Source organism: Larimichthys crocea, chromosome XII (genome assembly GCF_000972845.2).
Source record: "Larimichthys crocea isolate SSNF chromosome XII, L_crocea_2.0, whole genome shotgun sequence".
NCBI lineage: Eukaryota > Metazoa > Chordata > Actinopteri > Sciaenidae > Larimichthys > Larimichthys crocea.
In genome coordinates this window covers 15,086,946-15,112,279 of record NC_040022.1, presented here as the reverse complement: position 1 = coordinate 15,112,279, position 25,334 = coordinate 15,086,946, and the positions used below count along the sequence as shown (strand labels likewise).

Here is a 25,334-nt window from a genome sequence, read left to right as displayed (position 1 = left end):
ATGACAAAAAAGTATTGTGAGCAGATCAGCCCTCATTCACACAAGGAGAAGACCAGATGAAAGATGAAACACGAACACAGTCACAAAGGAGGGCAGCAGAGTAATTGAGAGACAAGGCAAAAGACACTCTTGCGCTCTTGAGAATGTGTGAGGGTGCAAGGCAGATTAGTGCCAGAGGCTTCATCATCAGCCGCTAATCCCAGCTGAGCGTTGTGCTCTCCCCACCATAGTTCCAACCACTTATTCCTTCCTCTGTCATCTATACTCCCGCAATCCCAAAGACACCCCTTATATGGATCCTAATCGCAGCCTGCACCGTCATCATGAGCAGTTTGCGCTGTCTCATGGATAAGCCGGAGTTTAGCGGCTGCAAAGTCTATTTTTGGGACTAAGAAAAGATGTTGAACAACAAAGCTATTCCAATGGCGTCTTCCATGAATAATGCATTTTTAATTGTGTTCCACGAAAGTCTCTTTGAAATGATGAAAGTGAAGAAGGAATTTCTCTGTGATGTGGGGAAAAGGCTAAAACACATGCTGGTTGCTAGAATGACTGTCAACACAACATTCATCAGTGCTTTTGATCATTAAGTTTTGACACCATCATACCCAGTAAATGTCACTTAACCAATCAAATGATGGGTCCGTGATATGGGCTGTAAACCAGTACTAAGCATGATGGTGTCAGCAGATGTTTGACTCAGCCAGTTAATTAGATTGTGGTGACATGTGCCACACCAGTTGAGACAGGGACACTGCATCTTTCTCTCATGGATGCTACCTATCATCTGGACAGCCAAACTGCCTTTAGATAATTGGCAGTGCCTCATTTCCTTCCACACTCTCCCACTTTGCCCTTTTCCTCCAGCCCTTTCTAAGTGTATTCCCCTTCTATTGTTTGGGGGTGAAGTTACAGAGGCTGCGGTGAATGTTAATAACGTGGGAGAGAGCTGAGTCACTGCTGGAGGTGCAGTGCGCTGCGGACCGGATGCAGAGTTGTTTGGGAATCGGGATAGATTGAGCCAATGACACTGAAAAGGTACGTCATTGTAAGATTGTACAAAGCCAAAAGAAGAAAGGAAAAGAGTGTATAAGGATATTTGAAAGTGCAGTTTCCTGAAAAGACACATGTATTACAACAGAAAAGACAAAAGACATCTGTCAAGGTTTGATGTACCAGTGGCTAATACAACTTTCAAATCCAGCTGGCTGCACATGGTGAGAAAAATCAAAGAGCAGAGAGAAAACAGATGAAGCAAGAAAGATGTGGGAGGAAAGAGATAAAAGAGGGAGATTACAGGAGTGCAGCGGGGCTCCGAGTGATGGGGTGACATGAAGGACAAAGCAGAGGAGAGGAAATCGACTTGTTACCTTCAATGATGTGTTTTCTGTTGAGGCCTCTTTCCGTCTCTGCTCTGCAACAAGAGGGAGACATATCATGGATGTCAGCACACATATAAACACACATACTGATGTGCATTCAACACAGCTGTAATGCATCGAAGCAGATCATTAAACATGCCTAACAAGAGCGTCCATAACAAACTACCTACAAATCACTGAATAGAAATACACCCACTCGACGCTGTGCAGTCTGCCTGCAGCTATAGAACAAACTGTGCAGCGTGTCTGTGCAGTGGGCAAGACTTGTCACTGCAATGATTTGCCAGTGACTTCCCAGTTAGCACGGCTTTGGTGATTTGCAGATGAAAATATATTTCGGCAGAAACTGGACTGAATGAATACAGAGCTTCAAAATGCAGCGCTGTAATTTATATATAAAGCACTTGATTATGACTTGATTAATCCCTTTTTCAATTTTTCAATAGTTCAACTTCACTGTTGTTTAGAGAGAAATCAGTATTACATTGCATACATGCTATTAATTAAGATAATAAAACATATCGCTCCCACTTCACTACACTTCATAACACTTCACTACATAAAACTGTCAATATTTCTGGAATAGTAACAGTTTGATACGCCATCCTAGACCATCTCCAACATAAAAATACCTTCTTTAGATGAATGTATCTGTAGTTTAAGGAGCCATTCATTGCTTTTGGTGCATGTGTACATTTTGTAGCTAATACTTCTGTGCTTTTACTATATGGCTTTGAATGCAGGACTCTGTGGCATTTTTACATTTGCTTTTACCTAGATTCATTGGGTGTCTATCTACTTGGAGGCAGTTACACATCATGTCAGTACAGACCAACATTAACATTCATCTGGAGTGTTTAAGGGCTGCCTGTCTTTTATTCACTCTTTTTTTTACATCTGTTTTGGTCTCCATCATCTCCTGAGGGAAATATCTGGCTCATTTACGGTTTTGTTGCTCTACCGGTTTGTTGGTAACATTGTCTGTCTGACATGTAGTGCTGAGCATGCTGTGTGCAGCTGGTGCTGAAAACAGCTGCCGATTCATCTGCAAATTATACATATAAGAGTGGTGAGAGTAAAAAAAAATGGTGCTTACTGTGCTTTAGTGATTTGTCAGTAGCGTCACCTGTGTCACTTTCAGATTTTTCCCGTGCATGCATTATTCTTTTACATTTCATTCCTTTGTTTTCTTTCTGCTCCAGTGATTGTTCACTGTCTGCTATGTGTCTTGTCCTTGCTTCATTTCACACATTATTTTTCTGCCTCCCTCCATCCTGTGGTGTTCCAGTCTGCTCAGGGTTATGATAATGAACACAAACAGAAACATGCTGTCCCTTCTCCATATCGTCACATATTCTTACCTTTTAGCGCAAAAATGGTAAGGAAGCGCAATGGAGAGTAAAGTGTGCAAATATCTAGTGTATGTTTGGATGATGATTCTTGACAGGCACCTCAGGCACACTTACAGCTCGCTCAGCAGGGGGTTAAGTAGTTGTTCTCTAAATACATCCGCCGTGGAGACTGATTTGGTACTTTGATGATAGTCTGAGAGGATGAGCTTAAATTAAATTTACACAATCGCATCTGGGCCCTACTCTACTGATCTACATCAGATGCTTAAAATGGGAACCAGAAGAAGATGATGGATGTACTTATGAAGCTTCTTCCCTCAGTACAAGCCTGAAGACTTGATAAACAGAGGGAATGTGACTAATGCAGATTGAGAGCAGGATACTTCAGCATGACAGAAAAAAGAAGCTATGACTCTTGGCAGTTTGGTGAGAAGGCTGAGGAAGAGTATGAAGGGAAGCAAGCAGGGCATGAGAACATGGCCGTGTTGTCATTTTTTTGTGTGTCCTCCATATCTGTGCGCCTGTAGGTTTTCCAAAATGTTTGATCCCATATCACGCTTTGTAGCTGGAAGCAAATGTTTTAATGTGTAGCCTGTTGTTGGTGAGATGGCCCAAACATCTGAGGAGGGAAAGGACACACACACACACAATAACAAGCACACAGACTTACTTTCCACCCCAGTAGAGCTTTGTGGTGATCACCAGGCTGGATCTCCTGAGGGACGACAGACAGACACATCAAAGGGCCATTTTAAAAAAAGTGCTTTAAAGTTGTTCTCAAAAAGATGTGTGTGCGGGCAGTGTGTCTATTATACTTTTGTTTATAATGATGATGCCCTCCAGTGACCTTCTGTCCTGCGGTGTAAAGTGACAGATGGGCTGTTCTGCTTTTTTAAACATAATAGCGAGACTTTTTTTTTTTCTCTCTGGACTCTGACAAGATAGCTCCCTCACTATAAAATCCATGCTTGAATGATCAATAATTCACACAGATCCAGAGTTGAGGTAATGACAGGCAGAGAGCTGGCATGAGTTGTTTAAAAGGGCGAAAAACATAACTGAGTCTTATCACTGCAGTGTGGCAGTACATGCAGTATGCAGCAGATGTATGAAACTGACTGGTGCAGATACAAGCTCACACTCACCAACACGTGTCAACCACAGCCATATATAAAAAATTAAAGTTTATGTTTTTACAAGTTTAAAATTTAAGATAATTAATTGATTTTATGGATAGGTAAGAAGATGTCAGTTAATTAGCTCTTATTTATAAACTTCCAAGCTTGCTAAGATAGGCAAGATGGCCCCCTCAATTCCATCCATCCATCCATTTTCTGTAACCGCTTATCCTCATCAGGGTCACGGTGGGGCTGGAGCCTATCCCAGCTGGCTTTGGACGAGAGGCGGGGTACACCGTGGACAAGTCTGGACTCAGCTTATCACAGGGCACATAGAGGAAAACAACCATTCACACTCACACCTACAGGAAAATTTAGAGTCACCAAATTAATGTCTTATGGACAGTGGGAGGAAGCATGAATAATAACGTAGACACAGGGAGAACGTGCAAACCACACAAAGAAAGCTGAGCTAAGGTTCGAACCAGGAACCTTCTTGCACCACTGCACAACCTCTTCAATTAACGTGCAATGCCTGGGAGAAGAAATGTAAGTAACACAACGTGCTTGCACGTTTGTGGTACCAATTTCCTTTCCTGCGAACTTAACAGACTTGCTGAGAGTCCTGACCTCAACCTTGTCTGACACCTTTTGGATTAATTGGAACGCCAACTGGGAGCCAGCCGTTTATCGCCCAACATTAGTGCCTGAGCTTAGTAATGCTCTCGTAGCTGAAGAGAAGTAAAACCTTGCAGCAGTCCCAGAAGAGTGGAGGCCTCTTTGGAATATGATGCTAACATACTGTATGTGTACATATCTTGTTTGCCTGTACACTTATGGCCATGTAGAGTATGTGTTATATTCATGAAACACATTTAGAATCTCAAGAAGGTGTAATTTACCTCCAGCACTTTTTCTTGATGATGTTTCCCAGGATTATCTCTGCTCTGAAAAGAAAAAAATACACAAGGAGATGATGAGATTATATCTCAGGCTGCCATTTCTCTAAGAGCGTGTAAGAAAGACTGTTATCTGCCACACATCTACAGCATGAATACCATCAAAAGGAGCACAAGATAAAGGAAAGGCCTCTTGCACTGTATGCCTGAATTTCACCAGCAACCTTGAAATTAATATTCATCCCCATACAGCTACAGCGTCTCCCGCATTATTCACTGAGACAATGTCCAGGCCTATAAAGTTCGATTGAGCTGTGAACATTACAGGGAGCCTCCAGTGATGAATAAGATTATGTAAATCACTTTGGAGTCACAGCTTTCTTTTTTTCTTCTAGTTTCTGTGTGGGGCTAAATCTTGCTAACACCTTGTGTCCTACATGTAAAACAGCTGACAAGGGTAGAAAAGTGCTCTCTGGATGTGTGATAGATAACAATGGGAGACATCCACTCACTTCCCCCCGGAGTAGACTTCAGCCGTGTCGAACAGGTTGACCCCGCTCTCATAGGCGATAGTCATCAGCTGCTCTGCCACCTGACACAGACATAAAAAAAGGTTTCCTCTCATCGGCTGCAGTGCTGTGTAATACAGTACACTACTATAAATACTGTTCAAATTACACTTCAGAAAGAATGGGCTGGGAATTTCCCCTTAGAAACTCAAAGGGAATAAATCTGTTTGCAGCTCAAATACACACCACCAGGAAATATGTACAGGCTGCTTGTTAAATAAGTTTGCTTACTGCTCAATATATTTCCCAGACTGTTTTGACCTAGTTCCTGTGTCTGCAGTTTATTTAGAGCCATACATGGGAATGCCAATTGTGGCTTGATTTTATTCTCGGCTCCTGTTTTGTACTGGTGAGGTTGTTTGTGTCTCTGTTTGTGCGTTAGTCCCAGTTGTCATTAGACAGTGATGTAGCTGCACCCGATCTGGTGTTATTACCCTTCAAGGTTGGATCAAGGCACTCAAAAAGGTCTTCCACTTAATAACTTGTGACAGGGTGGAATAAGACCTGACCGCCTGGCCTTGGTAGAGCCAACAGGGACTTTGATATTGAACTGATTGCTGTGGTCTGCTCACACTCAGACTATTTTATATCCAGTTGCAATAAATTGCTCCCATGGGGGCTACAGATTGGGTGCTGTAAACTTTTACAACTGCTCACTGGGTAAAATAATCAAAGCCAATATCTACTCGTGAGCTGTGACAGCTGAATAATAGATTTAACATAATATCTTACCTCATCAGAGATCTGACCTCCAAATGTTACCCATGTGCCTGTTGAAGAAAACGCAAAAATCAAAGTTTCAACATTTGCTTATAAACCCACACTCGCTAGACATTTTAGTCAAACATTAATTGATACTTTGACATTTTGGCATAGACATGTGACAAATGCCCCTTCCTTAAGCAATCACAGCCAAATGTCATGGTTGAGTGTTGATAAGTTGAAAGAGGAAAGATCCACTGCTTTGCAGTTTCTTGTGTTTAAACCTGCTATATCCAGCACTATTTTGTATGGAGAAACTAGCCCAAGTACCATCAATGGACATTTTAAAATTCTACACATAGCAGCTTTGTGTGTTCAGTGAGTAAAATTGTGTTAGCACAGCCGGCATACTGCACAGGCCTTTATCACAATCATTTGTCGTACAGTGTCATCGGTCAATGCAGGTGCTAAAAGAAGCTTTATTAGTAATAGCTTTTGAAGCTATCAATAAATATTCATGTTACAAAGGATAAAATATTTCTCAGGTCATGTGAAATAAATTGTCCCACCCCTAATTACCCAAACCTGTGTCTGATCTCCTCATCACCCTGTGTATTTAAACCCTTTGTTCTCTTCCCCCTGTACCAGATTGTTCGTGTCTGTCGTGTCCTACTCTCCAACGTTTTTCCTAGTGTCTTTATGGTTACTGGTTTTTGGATCTTGCCTGTTTTTGACCCTGCCTTTGCCTCAGACCTTTTGGATTGTTTGCCTGATTTTCTGATTGGATTCTCGTGTACCGAACCTTTGCCTGCCATTAAAGACTGTTTACTTCTTGTACCTGTGTCCTGAGTGCAGCAATTTAGTCCTGTCTCTGTGCTGTGTAACAATTATAATTAATAACAAACTGTTTCCTTTTGGTCCGCTAGAATCTTTCAAATGTATAGATTCATATTTAAATGTCAGAACACAAAGTGTTAAGATTTTTGTGTCCCACAGGGATCTATACTGGGAACACTTTTTATTTAGACAGTCCCAATTTAAAAATCTATCTTATATGCTAATGATAGTAAACTATGATGTTTGTACCAAACAGCTGCTTCAAAACTTAATATAAGAGACATTAAAAAGTGGATAAAAAGACAACAGAAATCTAGTAATGACCCTAAAACAGCTGTGATATATTGATACTGGGGCAAAAGCTACCAGTTGTGTCTGAGTCCAAGTAAGTGTTTCGATTGACATTATTACATATTATATACATATTCAAAAAGTTAGGGTGAATTAATATCTGATTTTGACTCCCAAAACAATGAATGCTATAATCAATCATCCAAACTGTATAAACATGCCATTAAAGTATGAGTTTTGTTTCATTTTTAAAATGTTATGTGCTTCTGGCACATGTTAAACAGATGAAAACGAGCCACATTACAGTTTTGTTTCTGTTTCTGTCAAATACACTAAGACAATAGAATAAGTGAATATTCACATACTGAACTGATGTATAATATTCTTGCGTATATACAGTAGCTAGGAGCTGTTCCGGCCTGTGTTCTTCCTTCAAACAGCATAGGCTGTTTGAACTTTCATATTTTTCTGCCAATCTTCTGTTGCCTGTTTTAATCACATGCTGCGTTTTGTCATCTCCCACGAATAAGAAATAATGCAGAAGCTGATGTTAAATCTGTAGCCAATTGCACCAGAAGTGTAGCAGCAGATCAGTGTTGGCTCAGTCTGATATTTTTTGAACCTGGCAGTGGTCAAGTAAAAAAAAAAAATCTTTCAAATTATTATCTGCAGCCAAATCTTAAAAATGTGAGTATACAGTAGAGGAAATCAAACACAGAAACCCACATAGAAACAAATGTTAAATTCACCAGTTTTGATTGATATTTTATTTCCTTGACACTCTCTATGGAGGACAGGAATCACTGTATTAAACACATGAGAGTGGCTTCACCCTGCAGCTCTCTGATTACAGAAGCTTAGGTTCAAGTTCATGTTTTTATTCTTTATCTAATTTCTTTGTCTAATTTCTTTTTAAGATCAGATGCACCCTGCGGATCAACTTTCTTTTCCTCATTCTCTTCTTCTAGCCACAATTGACTTTGTGCAGATAGACAGACAGCACCTGTCATCTGTCAAAAGCTAAAAGAAACCTGTATCAGATGTCAGATTTAATCTCAGGTCATGTAAGGTACAGTTGCCACACACAAGTGAATACACACATATGCATACGCGTACATGCACAGTCTGCAATGATATACTGAATTATTCAACTTTAAATAGAAAGAAGCAGTTGCAAGCCTTTGTGTCAGTACAGGCTGAGTAGATTTTTTTGTTTAAACTTTCATATTTTTCTGCCAATCTTCTGTTGCCTGATTCTGTCACATGCTGCTTGTTGTCGTCTCCTGCTAATAAGAAATAATGCAGAAGCTGGTGGTAAATCTGTAGCCAACTGCACCAGAAGTGGGAATACATTGGTGAGTTTTCTGAGCCGGCAATGGTCAATTAAAATTGATTTACTTCAGAATTATTATCTTCTACACAATTTGTGGGGAATAGTTTGACATTTGGGGAAATGTGCTCTTTCGCTTTCTTGTCAAGAGTTACATGGAAAGATTGATACCAGTGTCAAGTGGTAATATGTAGAACTGGAAACAGCTAGCTCTTTCTGTAGCAAACAAACCTACTACAGTTACAAAGTGTGCTTATGTTTGTGTAGTCTGTATATAGAGAGGTGGAAAGATATATCTGGAGTTACCTTCCAGTAAGTAACTACTGCACCCAACTAGGAAATGACACATAAAACATTAAACAAATTAAACAAATAAGATATAATATGGTAATTAGTGAGCTTTAAATGTGCTAGTAGGAGGATTTGACTAAATTACTTACTACTTAATCCTTAAGTGCTATACTGTAAGTTTTAAGAAAGCAAATAAGAGTATTCTGAAAGAAAAATATGTTGAACTATTACTTTAAAATTGGATTATGCAGTTAAGATGATAAAACACACAAACCCACACAGATTAAAATGCTAAAATAGCCTGTCTTGATTCCCATAATGAAATCCTCTTCTTGTTTTCTCTCCTTTACTGAAAACCAGCACGAGGAATCAATGTTTGCTCAAGGGCACAACTGCGCGGCTGTAGCTTGCAAAATACAATGCGTAAAAAGAATTCCTTTAAGTTGAAGGATGTTATTCATCCCTGCTGCTGAATGTGCTGTGGCAAAATCACTACAAAGATGATTAACAAATCATTCACAGATTTTCCATTATTAGATATGCTTCAGTATCTGCTGGGCAGCACTACCTCATTCTTTTGCTTTATCAAGTTATTTTGTCTTCAGAGACACACCCCCTTCAAGTGTCTTGGCACACACATGCTGCAGCACAGTACATATACACATGCACATAAAAAGATATGGCCAGCATGCATTTAGGCTCACACACACACACACACACACACACACACACACACACACACACACACACACACACACACACACACACACACACACAAGATTTAATAAATGAATCAGCTCTATCAAGATGAATGAACGTGTTCACACTCTGATGTGCATTGGATATGTGTGATAACTGAGCAACTTGTTTGCTGAAACCAGTGCTATTGATTAAATATTAACAGGGAAAGTATTAACACTCAGCAAACAGCTCTCATGACTCCCCATATGTATGAAAGATGCATGAGGTATAGAATAGGGTGTAATAATATAATATAATTGTTATCCCCTTCTGCTTGGCTTTTTTTGTGGCTCTTGCACAGATGAGTTGACTTTGTACTCGGATGCTTATAAAATCATGAGGCATTTGCCTCTGTTGCTAATTAAATGTACTCACCGAGCCCGAGACAGGAGACACGCAACCCAGATTTCCCCAGGTTCCTATGAAGAAAAACAGATTATGATTAACAAAACCAGTGTTGTTTAGGCTCAAGATGTCATCAGTCAAATATGATTGAACATATGAGGCTCCTGTGTGCCACTCTGGCAAAGAAAAGTGTTCAAAGATCATATTGTTTTTACACTCAAGAGAATGAAACGAAATAACATGCAGCAGTTTTGTTACTGTGGAGCTTGTAAATATGGCAAAAAAAAAATCTATTGTAATTGCAGTATGCAGGGTTTAATAATAACAGCAGCTGGTAGTTTCTCATGTTTGATCGAGAGGGAGATCACTGCAAATGAAGGTCACCTTTATCACACCTGCAATCATGAGTCAGAATTGAGAGATTACAGTGGGAAGGACGGTTTGATTTATTCCGCCTTCTCTGAGAAGAGAAAAAGACGAAGGGCCTCTATGGACCCTGAAAAATATGCTACTCAAAACCTGCAGCAGTGGGAAGTTTGATATCTGCTTATAATAAGTGTTGCCCTTCGTCCCCTGTCATTCCTCACTCAGTTACCTCTTCCTATACTCTTACGCACTTCAGTCCTCAGGCTTTTTTCCCGTTATTGTCTCCCCCACAAGATGCAGACAACCATGCTCACTCTCAAGCACAGAGAATGTATCACATCAGTATTTCTGAAGCTCCTGATGCATACACTCTTTCTTTCTCTGCTTCCTTAATTCATCCCTCTACTTATTAACTGAGCAGCGGTGCACCTCCTGATATATAGCGCCTCGATAACAGTTCATTTAGATCCAGCTGCCTGATGTGGCAATGTAATACAACACGTTCAACTCTCATTAACACCATGGAAGATAAACTAAGACATCAGAGTTCTTGCCACCCTCAACTCAGAGTCTCAGTCCTCCGTTTTTACAATCTGTGTCACATTAAGTCCAGCTGAGAGGGAAACTCAAAGAGCAGATTGTTCTCCATGCAGCCACCACAGGTGTCTTCCCGCAGCGAGAGAAAGAAAACTGCCACAAGGGGATTGACAGCCCCTGCAAAGGCAGCCACTGTCATCTGATAGAAGGAAATGATTCGGAGCAAACGCTGTGAAATTGAGACATATTTGTTTGACAGAAACGTCAAGGCCACATGCACACACAAAGCCACTATCACAAACACCTTTCAATCTTGAGAGGACATATCCAAATATGTGTTTCTTGGCATAGAAACAACCTCAAATTATGGTCTACTATGCAGGCATGTATTTATTACAACAAATGAGGCCGTAAAAGAAATGCCAGCAGTCGTTTTCTCGCGTCTGACAACTAATAGCCTGTGCCCCGTCAAGACAAAGGCAGATTAATTTGAGCCCGTGCTATATAACTGTGCCCTCAGCCAAATCAATTAGGTGTTCAACATGGGGACGCATCAGTCATCGCGTCAGTTAGGCGCAGGCAGCAAGATAAAGGAGGAAAACATAGAAATGGAAGTGTTTACATAGCTACAAACACTTTGAGTGATTTGATAAATGTATGGATTCTTTGACGTATTGCATAATTAAAGCATTGATAATAAAGCAACAGGAGAAAAGCAGAAGACAGATCTCTCTGCAGTCACAAATCGTGGGATGCGTTCTTGTCTTTGATATGGTGGAGGAGTTTGATATTGTATCCTCCGTCTCTCTGATGTATTATAGAGTGGGAGCTCTGATCCATGAAAGTGTGGGGGAAGGGCTGTACTGTAGGTTAGAAGTGCGATACTGACTGAATCCGTGTGTGTTCGGTCGGGGGTTACTGAGGACAACCCGCATTGATGATGATTAATGTTCATTGCGCCCTTTCTTGCTGTAAATTATATATACGCTTGGCTTGGGTCTTCATCAATACTACTGCTACGTTTGGAGTGGCTCATTCATGCACATTATCTCCACAATAAACAAGCTTGCAGGCACTTCCGTTTCCAAATAAAGCTGGCTGTCCCTCGAAAACTGCTAACTTGGTTTTTTTTGGAGATTTTCCAAGTACTAAATTTGCAGTGCTTTAAATGCATACAGTCTGTCTTAATGATGGGAGGAAAACAAAGCTTGAGTTCCGCAGGCACAGATGCCACCCCGCTGCTGTATTCCTGTCCCCAGTGTTTTCTGGAGAGCCAGGAAGCAGCAGCATCGGCCATACCTGATTATTAACCACACAGCCTGCTATAGTGCAATAATAGATCTGTCCAGGTCTCGGAAGTGGGAGCCAGCAGAGGCACATTGCAAAGGAAGCTAATGATTCAGGGAATTACAGCATGTCATTTACAACAAAGGAAATACCTTTAATAACTTTGTATTAAGAGAAAATGGGTGCTTGTGTGTAGAAAAATGGGGCTGCTTGGATGCAGAGACACAAGCGTCTTATATATTATCTTGTAAATGGTAAACTAAACACACGGAGGAAGACAACTTGCCTATACAAACTTGCATATAAACATTTTGCAAGCCAGTGAGTGTGTCTCGTCCCTCATGCTTGGATGGTGCCCAAAAGAAGCCTTGAAGAAAAATGACAAATGAGTCATTTGAAGACGCCCCCTCACACAAACCTGTCACCACTTATGAACATCCTGCGAGCTGCTACTGCATGTATCCCGTCCTATTATTAGTGGATCCCCATTTGCAATAAAAATATAAAATAAACATCTGGCTGATTTATTGTGCTTAAATCTTAAGATGAATGACCCTTTGCTTGTGGGAGGATGTTGTTGTTTTTCCCTCAAAAGCACTTACATGGTTATATTGTCTGCAGTCACACCAGGGAATCTCCTATGACTTGTTTCCTGATATTGGATTTCTCAAATCAATATTTGTCAGCTCACACTTTTGTCAAGGTTGCGAGTAAACAGATGAAACTCCTCACTCGCTGGGGATTATTGTAGACTAAGCAAACCCACACAAGCCAACCTTCATAGGTGGAGGGATTAGATAACACCCACCTCTCGGTTCCCATCATTCTCCTGATGCCAACCATACTGTTGGTATCAAAATAATTCAATGCAGGGGAGAAAGGCGGGTCATCTTCTAACTATATCAAAGCCAAGGCCTGTGTAGGTGGGAAGTAGGGAAGTTAAATCAAACACTTTGAGGGAAAAAAAGATTAAGAATGAAAGACAAGCTCCGGCAGAGTTGCTGGGGGGGTGGGGGGGTGGGAGGATCAGTGACGAAGCTGAAGCTGAATCTTCACCAATGACAGAAGAAGGGAAAAAGATGGAGAGGAGAGGGAGCGAGAGCGGTATGAAGCAAGAAAGAGAGACAGAAACCAAGAGACACTGGCAACAAGACTGAGGCTTGCAGAGTTGCAAGTCCAAGCCCCAAGTCTAAGCAGATCAAACAGCCTCTACAGATACAGCATTCTATATGACAAAGAATAGAAAATAGGAAATGACAGCAGGCTCCCTACAGGGCCCTGCACAATGTGCATGTCTGTATCGGGTGTGTGTGTGCGTAGGTGTGTGTGTGTGTGCGTGTGGAGTCTGGACACAACTTTCTGCTTTGTTTTTTCCGCAGGGCAGTGCAAGTCCACATTGTTTCTACTTTTTTTTCATGTTTTATGCAGCACAGACCCACACAGGCAGTCTTTTGCATCTACACACTATTATTTTTACTTCACCGTGGAGGGCTATTCAAAAAGTTTGGACATTTCTTTCTCCAAAATGTAATTTAAACATTATGTGAGAAAACCCAAAGTGACTGATGGGTAAAGAGCTCACACAATAACAGTATTTTAGGCAGGGACACATGATTGAAGCTAGTGGCCTGTGGGTTGATCCTGTATTGAAAAACATGTGGGCAGATCTGAAGTGGTTGATTCAGAACGATTTCAAAGAGAGCTTAGCAATCATATCGTGATAACCGGAAAATCTTCATACAGTACTGATGGAAAGTATGTCACGGTATCTTTTCAGGTGTTGCATTGAAGAACTTCCCCCTGTCAATCATTATAGAGATTATTCTAATGAACATTTTTGAAATTGTTGCTTAGGACATCTTACACATAGATAACAACTATGATTCTATGGTTTGATTACAGTAAAAGAAAATATTGGTACACTTCCTTAAAGGCTCAGATTTCATAGGTAATGATTATCTGATTATTTGATGTTCTGCCCTGCAGTTACCCCTACACCCTGGCTCATATTATTAGAACTACACAGCAGTGCAGTAAGTGATGTTGGAACATAACATACATCTGTCTTATTGAAGGGTGATGAAGAAAGAAGAAACAAAACAGCAACTCAGAGTGCTGGATGCACACTACCAAACAACAACATAAGCAGCATGATGGGCTCTAGTCATGCAATGCATGCATAATTCATGCATAATCTGCAGCGTTATTCCCCACCAAACTGCTGTAATTGTCCATGACCGAGCTGAGCTGACAATCATATGCTGTATGTCATCAGTCATTTTTAATTTTCAAACTTCTGAGAATCTGAGCAGAAGAAATCCTTTTAATTATTTAGGTGAATTAGGAGAAATGATAAGTGTTAAGCAAAACTCACTTACACCATTATATGTTTGCTGTAAGGACTGATAACCCATTGGGTTATTAAATCGAGGGACTCAAAAGAGAGAAAAAAAGATTTTTAATTAAAAGGATCAAGCCAGAGGCACAGCGGAGTCATCCATGAATGCAAGAATGACATTTGCTCTGGGGGCTGCTTCAACCCAGCAAATGGGACGGAAAGCCCAACAGTTTCCTCCAAAACTTTCATTCATCTCAACTGTGTGTATGTCTGGACTACCTTGAGATTAACCACATTTTCTGGCTCAGCACAGAAAAACACTTAATATGACAGCATTATGCATTCCTCATGCTGTCGACACACAGATGTATACACAGCAGAGAGTGTCTCTCTCGCTCTGCAGGCCACTGATAAGCTGCATCTGAAGGAACTAACAGAAGGGATTTTTTTTTTTCTTTTTTTTTGCATGCCCAGCTACAGCAGAGCTCCGAACCAACCATGCGCAATCTTCCCCAAACCTCCTGGACTGTCAAAAAGCCTTCTGCTGCCTAATGACCATTATGAACTTCAGTGCAGGTGAACAGAGGCTCCCTACCAGGATCTAAAAATAGGCAGCACAACTTATGAAGCCAACAACAACTACAGGTTTTGTTACATTAAATATTTTGGCCTGTGTGTGTCTGCAGTTTGTGGGTTTGTGTATTATTATCATTATTATAGGTCAAACAGGCTTGGAAGGTGGCAACTAGGGGACACCACAAGTAGAGCTATACTATATTTGGATCACCATGACAACCAAAATGCTGCATATCTTGGTATTATTAGTTTATGCTCGCTCACTCGCTTGCTCGCACTGCACACTACATCTTCTGCTTCAACATGCTACGCCTTCAGATGTTCCCACTGTGGAACTTAAACACCACACACATTTAACATACATACATGCACTCATGTATGTCATGCACTGGGCCAATGCATACGCCCACGAACACACACACACACACGCTTTCGTCTTTGTGAAAAGACATTCTCATTTGTTATCGCACGCAGAAAACTTCTGTGTTCTTGTTGTAGCCGCAGACTTTGCTTCACCTCAAGAGGAAGTGATTCCCTGTCAGATATCGCCCAGAGCAACACAAGTATCTACTTTACCCAATCACACATGGAGGTTTGGAAAAAGAGGGAGAGAGGAATTCAGTACTGAAGAGGAACAAGGAGCATCAGACAGGGAGGGAGCAGATAGTGGATGTCACAGATGAGATTTTTCATCCAATATTTGCGTCTCTGTGGTAAAAATAGGGGATTTGCTGTCGGCTTGGAGGAAGCTTTACAGCTAATATCCTCCACCTGTTTTTAGAGGGATCTACAAGGATGAGCAAATCCTTGTGTTGCAAACCAAAATAAACAATAGACATATTTAAGAAGCCATGCACCATGCATCACTCCTGCATCGGTACTGCAACATTTCTGGATCAGTTCCTCACTAAGGAAAGCAGAAGCATAAACACACAGGGAAACTGTGACTCTAAATTTGAAAGAAGTAAATAGACAAAGGTGGAACTATGAGGCTGAAAAAATGCAATTGATTTTTCAAAATTTTCTCCGTTAATAGAAAAAGAATCTTTTGTAAATGCTGAACCAGTAAGCGCAATGGAGTCACCCCGCTTGTTTGGCGCTGGGAACAGATTGAAGTTGGCCATTTCAATGTTGTTATGGAAACAAGATGAGATTGTGTGACAAGCAGACACTTATCACATTTAGCTGCTCCTCATCCAATCTGCTGAGATTCTACTAATTGCCTCTTTTTTGTGAACTGACCTTCGTGCCCCAATTTCTTCTCTCTCTCTCGATCTCTAATTCTTTTTTATTTTTGTTCTTTCTTTCGTTTTTTTCTTCCTAACTCCATCCCTTCCCATCAATCCCCTCTTTCTCTCAGCCTCACTCCCTGTGTCTCTCTTGATCCTGATACTGTAAGCGATGATGTCACCCTCTCCAGTAAGTTAACAGTGTGAGGTGAAAGCTACTATTTTGCTCCTGTGGTCTGGGTTAAGAGCCCACTCACTGAGATAAGAGAGCATTGTTTACTTGGCCCAGCCTTGTTACAACTCCCACACAGACACACATGGAGAGCTCTACTGCACAGCTCTGCTCGTCACACTTTCCAGAACGTACTGTATGGTCGCAGCCACTTATTGAGAGCTGCATGCGGCTCGGTCAGAGTCTTAGACTGACGCTGGTGGTACTGAACAAGAGATCTTAAAGATCAAACTCAGCTTTGATAGAGTGAGGTGTTGTGCTGTAGATGCACAAAATGTATCGTGTCATTTATTTAGTTATGTGGAGTGCACTTCACTATAATCTCAGTTATATATTTCATTACCTTTTTTCATTGGTAATATTATTTCAATTTAACTTCAACTTACATTTTTCTGCTTACATTTAACCTGTTTTTTTTTTTCTGATTGATCGTGTCCTGAAAAAAATCAGTGTTAAGTAAAATTTTTCCATACCGTACTTAATGGTATACATATTTTACCCGCAGCATCACTGTGCTCCCCTCCCTAAGAGGTCCGCTTCATTGAGCTTTTTTTGTACGTGTTGACGGTTCTACATCAAACCATGTGATGTGACTTGCATTGTTATTATACTTCATTGTATTACCTGGAAATACCTGTCACAAAGACTGGTGTTTTTTTTAAATATTTGCTTATCATTTCATTTTGTGATAAAATAATGAGCATTTCCAGTGAGTAAATAATTATAGATAAGTGAAATGAAACTGTTTTTTTGGAAACTGGTCTTCAAATTGCACTTGCAAGCAATTATTGGCAAAAGATTTGGCAAAGATTGGCAAAGATTTATTGGCAACTCTACGTCATTTTCCCACAATTAATTGTGGGAAAATGACGTAGAGTTGCCAATAAATCTGTAATAATGTCTGCATTGTATCTTTGCACAAACACATAATCCCACTCATCACCTGCCACTGCTCATATATTGTCATTGTTTCCATCTGGGCTCTTTTAATTTGTCTCTCTTCTTATCTCTCTCCAATATTATCTTTGTCATTCATATGCATTTATTCATTTTCTTTCACTCAAATTCAGACTTGTGGCAGGTTTTCACAGCATACAGTGAGCAGAGGAACACGTCCACCTTACTTCCTCACTCTACTTCCTCACACAGTCTCCACCATTAGTCTACGTACCGGTACTTCATGCCAGTGAGCTTGGCAGTGGACTCCTTGAGGTTGTGGTGGTAGCGATGGGTGAAGGAGCCCAGGCTGCGAGCTATCAGGGCCACGGTGCGGAAGCGGGCACGGGCCTGGCTGGCTGTGTTGGGGCTGGTGGCGTTCTGCTTGCTGTGCTCACCGTTACGCGGGGCCTTCAGCCCGTGGTCCGTACATGCAAAGGACACCTGCATGGTTGTCTAGAGCTGCTCCAAGACGAACAAGGCTTTGTTTGTGTCCTTAAAGTGCTTAACAGTTTTTTTTCTCACTGAGGAACTTTTGAATTTTGTCCTTGTTGTTCTTATGTGGAGTTGAAAGTCAGTGGTCCAGGCCAGTTCTGCCTGGTGCTGCTGAATCTCATATGGAAAACACAGACAGGAATGATCGGCGCATAAAATTGTTCAGTTTTCTTCAGGAGTAGAATGTCAATGTGATGTTATGTCAAAATCAGACATAACAGTGGTGCAGTCCTGGTCAGTGTGTGTAAGGAGCTGAGATGTTGATCCTGTGCCAGTCTGGCTCCACCTGAAAGTATAAGAAAGGATGAAGATGGAGGGTGAAGGGTGAAGGAAAAGAGGTACTGAATGAGTCGCTGAAAGAGTCGCCCACCTGAAGAGCACTTGAGAGCAGGAGTGTTGTTGTTAGAGGGGGTGAGGGTTAAAGGTGTGCAGAGAAAAGCCAAATGTTCCGCTAAACCAAAAAGAAGACTGACTGGAGAAAAAAAAACAGTGAAATCTCTTTGCATTTTCATTTTCCGTCCAGTTTTCTCAAGTTTAACGTCTTCTGGGCACATCTCTAAGCTGTTTCGACGTAGCAATATGCAAGAGCAATCCTGCTGTCTTCTTTTTCTATCTTGTTTTTCTGTTTCTGTGTCTGTCCTGTTTCATCTTCCCCACTTATAAAGTATTGTGCACTTTTACATTCCCAACTCAAATTTGGTATCTTGCTTATTTCTGTCCTTTTCTGATTACAAAGTCTATTTCTAATGCCTCTTTCATGTGTTTCTCTTTAGCTTGTCTGGGAGGTTTTGTCGGGCAGCCAGGTGTCGTGGGTGTCTGGGGAGTCTTTCTCACCCTCCAACCACGGCTAAGCCTTTTAGTCAAACACCTGGAGTGAGAAGAGTAACACTGCACCACCACACTGTGCTTTCGACACTGGACACACATACGCACACATAATCACAGAAATCCTCTCACTCCTATCACACATCTTGAAAATAGGGACACGCTTTCACAGAAAAGCAAATACTTTACAATCAGAAATCTTTTCTCATGAACAGCTGCATTTGCTCTCACTTCACATCACACACACTCACAGCAAAATCTTCACAGAAAGAAGTGTTCTTACACACACTGTTGTCAGCGTTCTCTGAGAAACAAGAACGAAGCAGGACCAAATTCTTGATTGAAGTGTGTCCTCCTGCAACTTTGGGAGGAATCAAGTGGTGTTACACAGCAAGCAGAGGTCCCGCGAAGATCCGCATCCCAACAGAAGCATCAGCAGTGTCCTCAGCAGCTGTCCTCAGACCTGGCAAACAGCCTTGTCCCGTCTCCAAAGTCCTCAAGCACGGTAGAACAGCTTTTATGGTCCTCGGCTTTGCAGCAAGAATGCTCTGTTTGATAAAGGGACCCTGGAATGGTAACAGACAAGCGGAGAGGAGGAGGAGGAGGAGGAGGAGGAAGAGGAGGAGAAGGGAGGATGCATGGTACCTCTCTTCAGGGAGAAGAGGACAGATGCAGTGAGGAGGCGAAAAGCAAGCGAGTGTTGAGCGTAGAGAGAGTGAGCCAGGCGCTGAATGAGGCAGAGAGACAGTGTGTATAGGCTACTGGCTCTGACTGACTGACTGGCTGAAAGAACTGCAGTGTTTTCCACTATGGCGCCACACACACTCAGAGAGAGAGAGAGAGAGAAAGAGAGAGAGGAAGAGAGATAGATGTATATTCTGAATGGAAGTCAAGGGATGTGTGTGTTCATTTACTTAAAGAAATCCACCTCAGGCAGGGTGTTATGGTGACATATGATGCTTGATAACAGTAACCTACATGTGAATGCCACAGGCACTCTTCACTTTATTTGCTGCACCCTCTTTCTGTTGTCTTCCATTACAGTGCATGCCCTCTTTACGCTGCAGTAACCTTTACAATCACGTAATAAGCACAAACTTCCGATCCTTGACCCGTGTATAAATAGAATAACAGCGATTCATGTTTTGCACTGCACTGTGAGAAATAACATGCTGTAGTTCGTTAAGGTCTCAAAGAGGAGCCAACAGAGACTGCTGCTGACATCTCACAGCAGATGTTACTGTAAGCGGAACAGTGAAATAAAGCCATAAACCAGCATTCAGGCAGCGTAGCATCTTATCTTTCCTCCCCCACTGAGCAGTAATGTGACAATGCAGGATTTCATGGTTCATTGTACACCCCCAAACCTCGAGGCCAATGCAGTTTTATTTATATCCATGTGATTGTGTTTGATAACAGCAGGCACTTGTAAAGATCAGTTCAGCGGTGCCCTCCACATTTTTTGATGCCAAGGTTTGCTTCTGGGTCAGTAGGAGCAGTTGCAGGGTGAGAATGGTCCGAATGGTTGGTCAGATTTCTATATATAAAAATAAATACACGTAGTGTCATGAAATCTAATGTATCAACACAACATAGGCTGAGGTACTCTCACTTGTAGTCCCAAGCATTAGTCAAGATTCAAAAACGTACTATGAAGAGTCATTTATTTGGCCCTCCTTGCCTGGTAAACTCCTGCTCTGAGTTATAAAGGATTTCTGGTAGGGATTTGAGGTCTCAAAGTCTAAGCTGAAATTTCCAAAGTATGCAAAAATAACCCAAATGACATCATTGGAGTTATTTTTGCATACTTTGGAAATTTCCCTCCAGAACCACAGAAGACATCATACAACTATACAACTGTTTTTACAGCCCCTGCAGGACTGCCTCATCGAACAACAGCTTAAGTCCACCTTAAAATCATACAACCTTTTAGAAAATCTTTTAATTTAAGCTCTACTGTGATGCTATTTCTGCATCACTCATCCTATGGCCTTATTGCCTGCCGGCAAAGCCTGTTTTGGCTTGATCATGTTGTTCTCTGATGCTCTGGAGAGAGGTAACTGCGCTGTTGGACAAAAGTTGCAAACATCCCTCTAAATGTCACCACCACCTCCAAGGCTACAACTTCCTCCCCGTCGATCCCATTTAAAAGTATGTCAGTCAAAAGCGTCAACTAGATCTTACATTCTCGGCTGGAATCCCCAATGGGCGATAACGTTGTTACCTTGAGGCAAATCGCTCTGCTTTAATTGCTCCAGTGAGGACCCTAATATAGAGTTATGAAACTTAGACGCAAACCTCCATATGGTGAGTGTGCACATGTTGAAAGGGATGAGCGACCATGACACGACACTCAGGACATCTCTAACCTAACCCTGGATTTCCCAGGTGTGGTTGCGTCGCTTGATAGTACTGCCTTTTGTTCCTCCAAAATACTGCATCTATTTACACAGAGAACATAATAGCCACTGCCATCTAAATAAAGCTCTCAGCAACATGAGATTCCATGTCAAATAATTACAGACCTATAAAAGATTTTTGTGTTGCACATTTTACCCTCATGTTCAATGTCTAATAGATAGTTTTCCTTATCTGCACTAGCCTCCTGTTGAGAAAATGAGAGATAATGATGGGGAAAACCTTTCCAAGCTGTCTGTGACGTCACTGCTGCAGCAGTCCCACTCTCACCCCACTCGCTGCCTGTTAATTTCATCCTCTGTGCTATTTCGCTCTGCATTCCCCTTTTTGCTCACATTTTCTGTCTGTCTCTTATCACCTTGCTCTCAACCCCCGCCTCTCCCATCTCTCCTTTCTAAATAATCGTTCAACATGACACCCTACCTCACTCCACAGTCCACAGTGTTTTTTCCCCCTGTGCTGCAGATTAGACCTGTGAGCACAAATCATTGTGATGCACTGCGCGTACAACACCACAGAAGAAGAATTGGTTGTGCTACTGACTCTGCGTAGACAAAATGGTTACACTTATTAGGTGCTACAAATTTTTACTCCGAGCCAGCAAGAGAGGGATATTATGAGAGGGACTCAGATGAAAATGCAAGGTCATCATCATCAACACCAAGTCTGTGCTTCATCATCAGCACCAAAACCATCAATTTTGTCATCCACTTATTATGACGTCATCACTGCATCATGATCATTTTTTCTGCTGCCATGATGACATTTCCTATAATCGCCATCAGCGTCATTATCAGGCCAGCTTCTGTCATGACTTCATCTCATTTTTTTTAAAACCACTGAATATAGTGACCCTGATGAAAGCTGACATCCTTATTGTGACAAACCCTGCAGATGCCTACTGACCTTATGTGTCTGCCCAGCAGGCATATGGTCTCGTAGTGTGGATATTGAATGACAGAAGGAAGTGGATGCAGAGCTGCTTGTTTCAAACGGTGAAGCACTCATGGATTCAGTATTGATTGAGACCCCAGGAAGACTAGCTGTGCTTAAGGACACAGCTAATATGGATCCAAACAAATAAAGAAAAACACGTTAAATGGCTTTCAAACTAACTTGTGTTTTAACCTTTCTGTATTGCGTTACTAAAACAGAACTTGCCTAGGGTAACAGCTCATCTTAAACACGCTGGGGAAAAGATTCAGTTCACAGTAAAACGCTTTGATAAAATTACATTTGGGGCATCACAGTTTAACTGTTTTATTTGCTATGCTGATGAACGACTGTATATACAAAGGATAACCATTAGCTTAATGAGGCTTAAAGTGTCTTGAAATGTGGAGTGAAATGGTAAAAATGTAGAAATTTGGTTAATATTCTTCATGTCACATTATGATTTGGTATCATATGCAATATATTGTTAACCCAGAGAGGAACAATGTCATTGGACTGTGACAAATGATTTAATACACCAATTGTCCAAACATTTCCAAAACAACACACAGAAATTCCAAAAGATTTGGCTCTATTCAACAGATCATTACTGCTGACAGCCCACTCTCTTTCTGCTTTGCTGTGACAATCAAACGTTAGCCCTACGCTTCATTACTTATTCAAATCCTCAGACACAAACTGAAACCTGCCAGAGCCACTGAAGACATAGCTGTATGTGTTATGATGGCATGTGCCTTAAACGTCAAGCCTAATTGCAGAGAGGAATTAACGCTGGTGCTTCTAGGACTCTCCCTTATCAAGAGATGATGAAAGCATTAGGTATTTAACAGGACAGGGAGGCTGAGCAGAGTTAAACTTTAATCCTTACTTCCAGCGGTCTATAAATTACACAAATCAAAATTTATTGAAAAACAAGCTGCTGTTACCCTGATTTGGCTTAGACTAAATTCATGTTTACCCCTGAGCATATAAAAAAAAAAGTTGCCATTCATTCCACATCTAAAATGTGTGTGCTATAAATCTCCTATTAAGTACAGTGCATGCAATAATGCTGCATGGTATGAATGGACTAAATGTATTTAAGTGCATGCACAACTCTATCCTACCTGTAGACCATGCTGGAACTATGTTGGACGGACGCCTGAAACAAATGGCTGTGTACATGTAGAAGCTCCTCCAAACTCTGCTGTCCTCGAGGTCTGCTTGGTTCAAAGCCTCCTGGAAGGCAGCTGGTGGGGCTTGAGGGGTACACTCTGATTCCTGTCCCCAGCCTCTGCTGGATGGAACTGGGGCAACGCTCCAGCCTCGGTCCCCCTCTCTGCCTGGGCACAGGGATTTCACTGCAGGCTGCCTTGAGATACATGTTTGGATCAACCTTGTCTCCCACTGGCTGATGGGACACTTTTCTTTGTTAGCAAATCCTTTTCAATATATTTAGTCATCTTGTGGAGACGAATCTGTCCTAAAAACATCTCCATGTAAGTACAATGCAATGCTGGTCATGCGGGACCACAGAGGATATCCGTATTGGTTTGCTGAAGAGTTCTTGTCATGCCTAGGAACAACAGAGTGATTTAGAGTAATACCCTGATACAGTTTCCATAGATATATCAAACAAAGTTCATATGTGCCAACAGGACAAACAGAGATGCATACAAATGAAATTAACATACTAACAATATCAAACAGAGAGGGGCACAGAAATAACTCAGCTGGCCATACCTGTGATGCCAACTTTATTCTTAGATGATTGACAAATTAAAAGACAAAGGCAGCTTTTGTCTGAGCTCCTGGTGGCTCCAGTGAGAGAAGCCTCCCTGTCTGTGAGGCAAGCCGAACAAAGCCAGAGGGATATTTCTGTCTGCTCGTCGGAAATATCTTCTTGATACCTCTGTTGTGTGTTCAAGCTGCAGCTGAGAATAAAATCTGCCCCGGTGACATTTCATTTACAGGAAACAATGAAAGTTTATTGTTAACAATCTTGGCAACTGAGCCAGGTAACTAGTAACACCTGGCCAACACGCTATCAGTAATAAATGTCTTTTGCTGTGTTCAGGTATCTTACAGGCTGATGTGGAATAGTGTGACAAGTAGCAAAAGTTTGCAAACGTTTGATAAATGTTACTGTTTCTTTAATAAAATGACTTAATAAATTGACTTTATTTATGCTCCTGTTACAGCTAGTTTTAATGTGTCACAGATAACATTTCTTTTTTTTTTTTAAGTATATTTTTTGGACCTTTCATTGATAGGACAGCTGAAGAGAGACAGGAATGACACGCAGCAAAGGGTCATCCGATGCGGGATTTGAACCGGGGCCGGCTGCAGCGAGAACTGTAGCCTCTATACACGGGGCGCCTGCACAACCCACTACGCTACCGACCACCCCACAACATTCAACATTTCTGTGGTTTTATCACAAAAGTAAAATAAGAAGTGAACACATTACATCAATTTGAGTAATGTACAGTCTTGCTTGCTAGTCTTGCTTTAAAATCTTGGCCCCAAAAAGACCTTGCCCCAAGATGTGATTACTCAACTTTTAATTCTTCACAAAGAGGCCTCAGAGGTCTGCAAGTTTATTTTAACAGGTGTCAAATCGAGTTCATACATTGCCATACACTGTATTGTCACAGAGAAACTTCCCGAGCTGGCAGACCATCTAAATAGTTAAGCAGTGGTTTCCAGTGAGTGTAAAACCTATCTGATGAGTCTCTGAGTGAGAATTTGATCTTCTCCAGTTTCAGAAGACTTAAAATATCATGTAACCAGACTTTGATTGACAGTGGTTGAAGAGCCTTCCACAGCAAAAGAATGCTCTTACGAGCAATAAGGGAAGCAAAGTCAATAACATTATTTTGAGTGGCTGTGGTACGGAGGTCGTCTGGGGGCTTACCGAAGATAGCGATATGTGGGGTCGGACTTAGATTTATGCCTAGAATTTCTGACATTGTTTTAAAAAATAGTTGCCAGAAGTTAGATAATTTGGGGCATGCCCAAAACATATGGTTGAGGTTGCATGGAGTCTGCAAGTATCTACTACATTTCTCATCGAATTTGTCTGGATAGAGCTTTGAGAGTTTTTCCTTGCAATAGTGAAACCTGTGAAAAACTTTAAATTGTATTAATGAAAGTCTAGCACAGCTGGATGTCGACTCAACAGCCCCCATAGCCCCCTCCCAGAAGGTCTCAGAGAACCTCAGCTGGAGTTCTGGCTCCCAGTTCATCTAATGACATATATTTTAAATACTTTCAAAAAGCTTTCTAGGACTGAGATTTATAGC

General features: G+C 41.4%; 1 protein-coding gene across 3 annotated transcripts in view; it reads right to left on the bottom strand.

Moving 5' to 3' along the window:
* kcnab1b (potassium voltage-gated channel subfamily A regulatory beta subunit 1b) overlaps positions 1–23,430 on the bottom strand; it is a 33,130-nt gene extending 9,700 nt beyond the window's left edge. Inside the window, exons 1-9 of one of the 3 annotated variants that reach the window (XM_019262281.2) lie at positions 18,962–19,695; positions 18,224–18,325; positions 17,594–18,139; positions 9,888–9,931; positions 6,053–6,090; positions 5,264–5,343; positions 4,755–4,799; positions 3,405–3,449; positions 1,371–1,414 (exon numbers count right to left, since the gene is read on the bottom strand). In XM_019262281.2, the coding sequence (XP_019117826.1) occupies positions 1,371–1,414; positions 3,405–3,449; positions 4,755–4,799; positions 5,264–5,343; positions 6,053–6,090; positions 9,888–9,931; positions 17,594–17,808 (511 nt within the window). In that variant the 5' untranslated portion in view covers positions 17,809–18,139; positions 18,224–18,325; positions 18,962–19,695. Of the gene's footprint in view, positions 1–1,370; positions 1,415–3,404; positions 3,450–4,754; positions 4,800–5,263; positions 5,344–6,052; positions 6,091–9,887; positions 9,932–17,593; positions 18,140–18,223; positions 18,326–18,961; positions 19,696–23,156 lie in introns of those variants that run through there. The other 2 variants (XM_010731148.3, XM_019262280.1) reach the window with 2 other exon arrangements.
* Between the last annotated feature and the right edge of the window lie 1,904 nt (positions 23,431–25,334).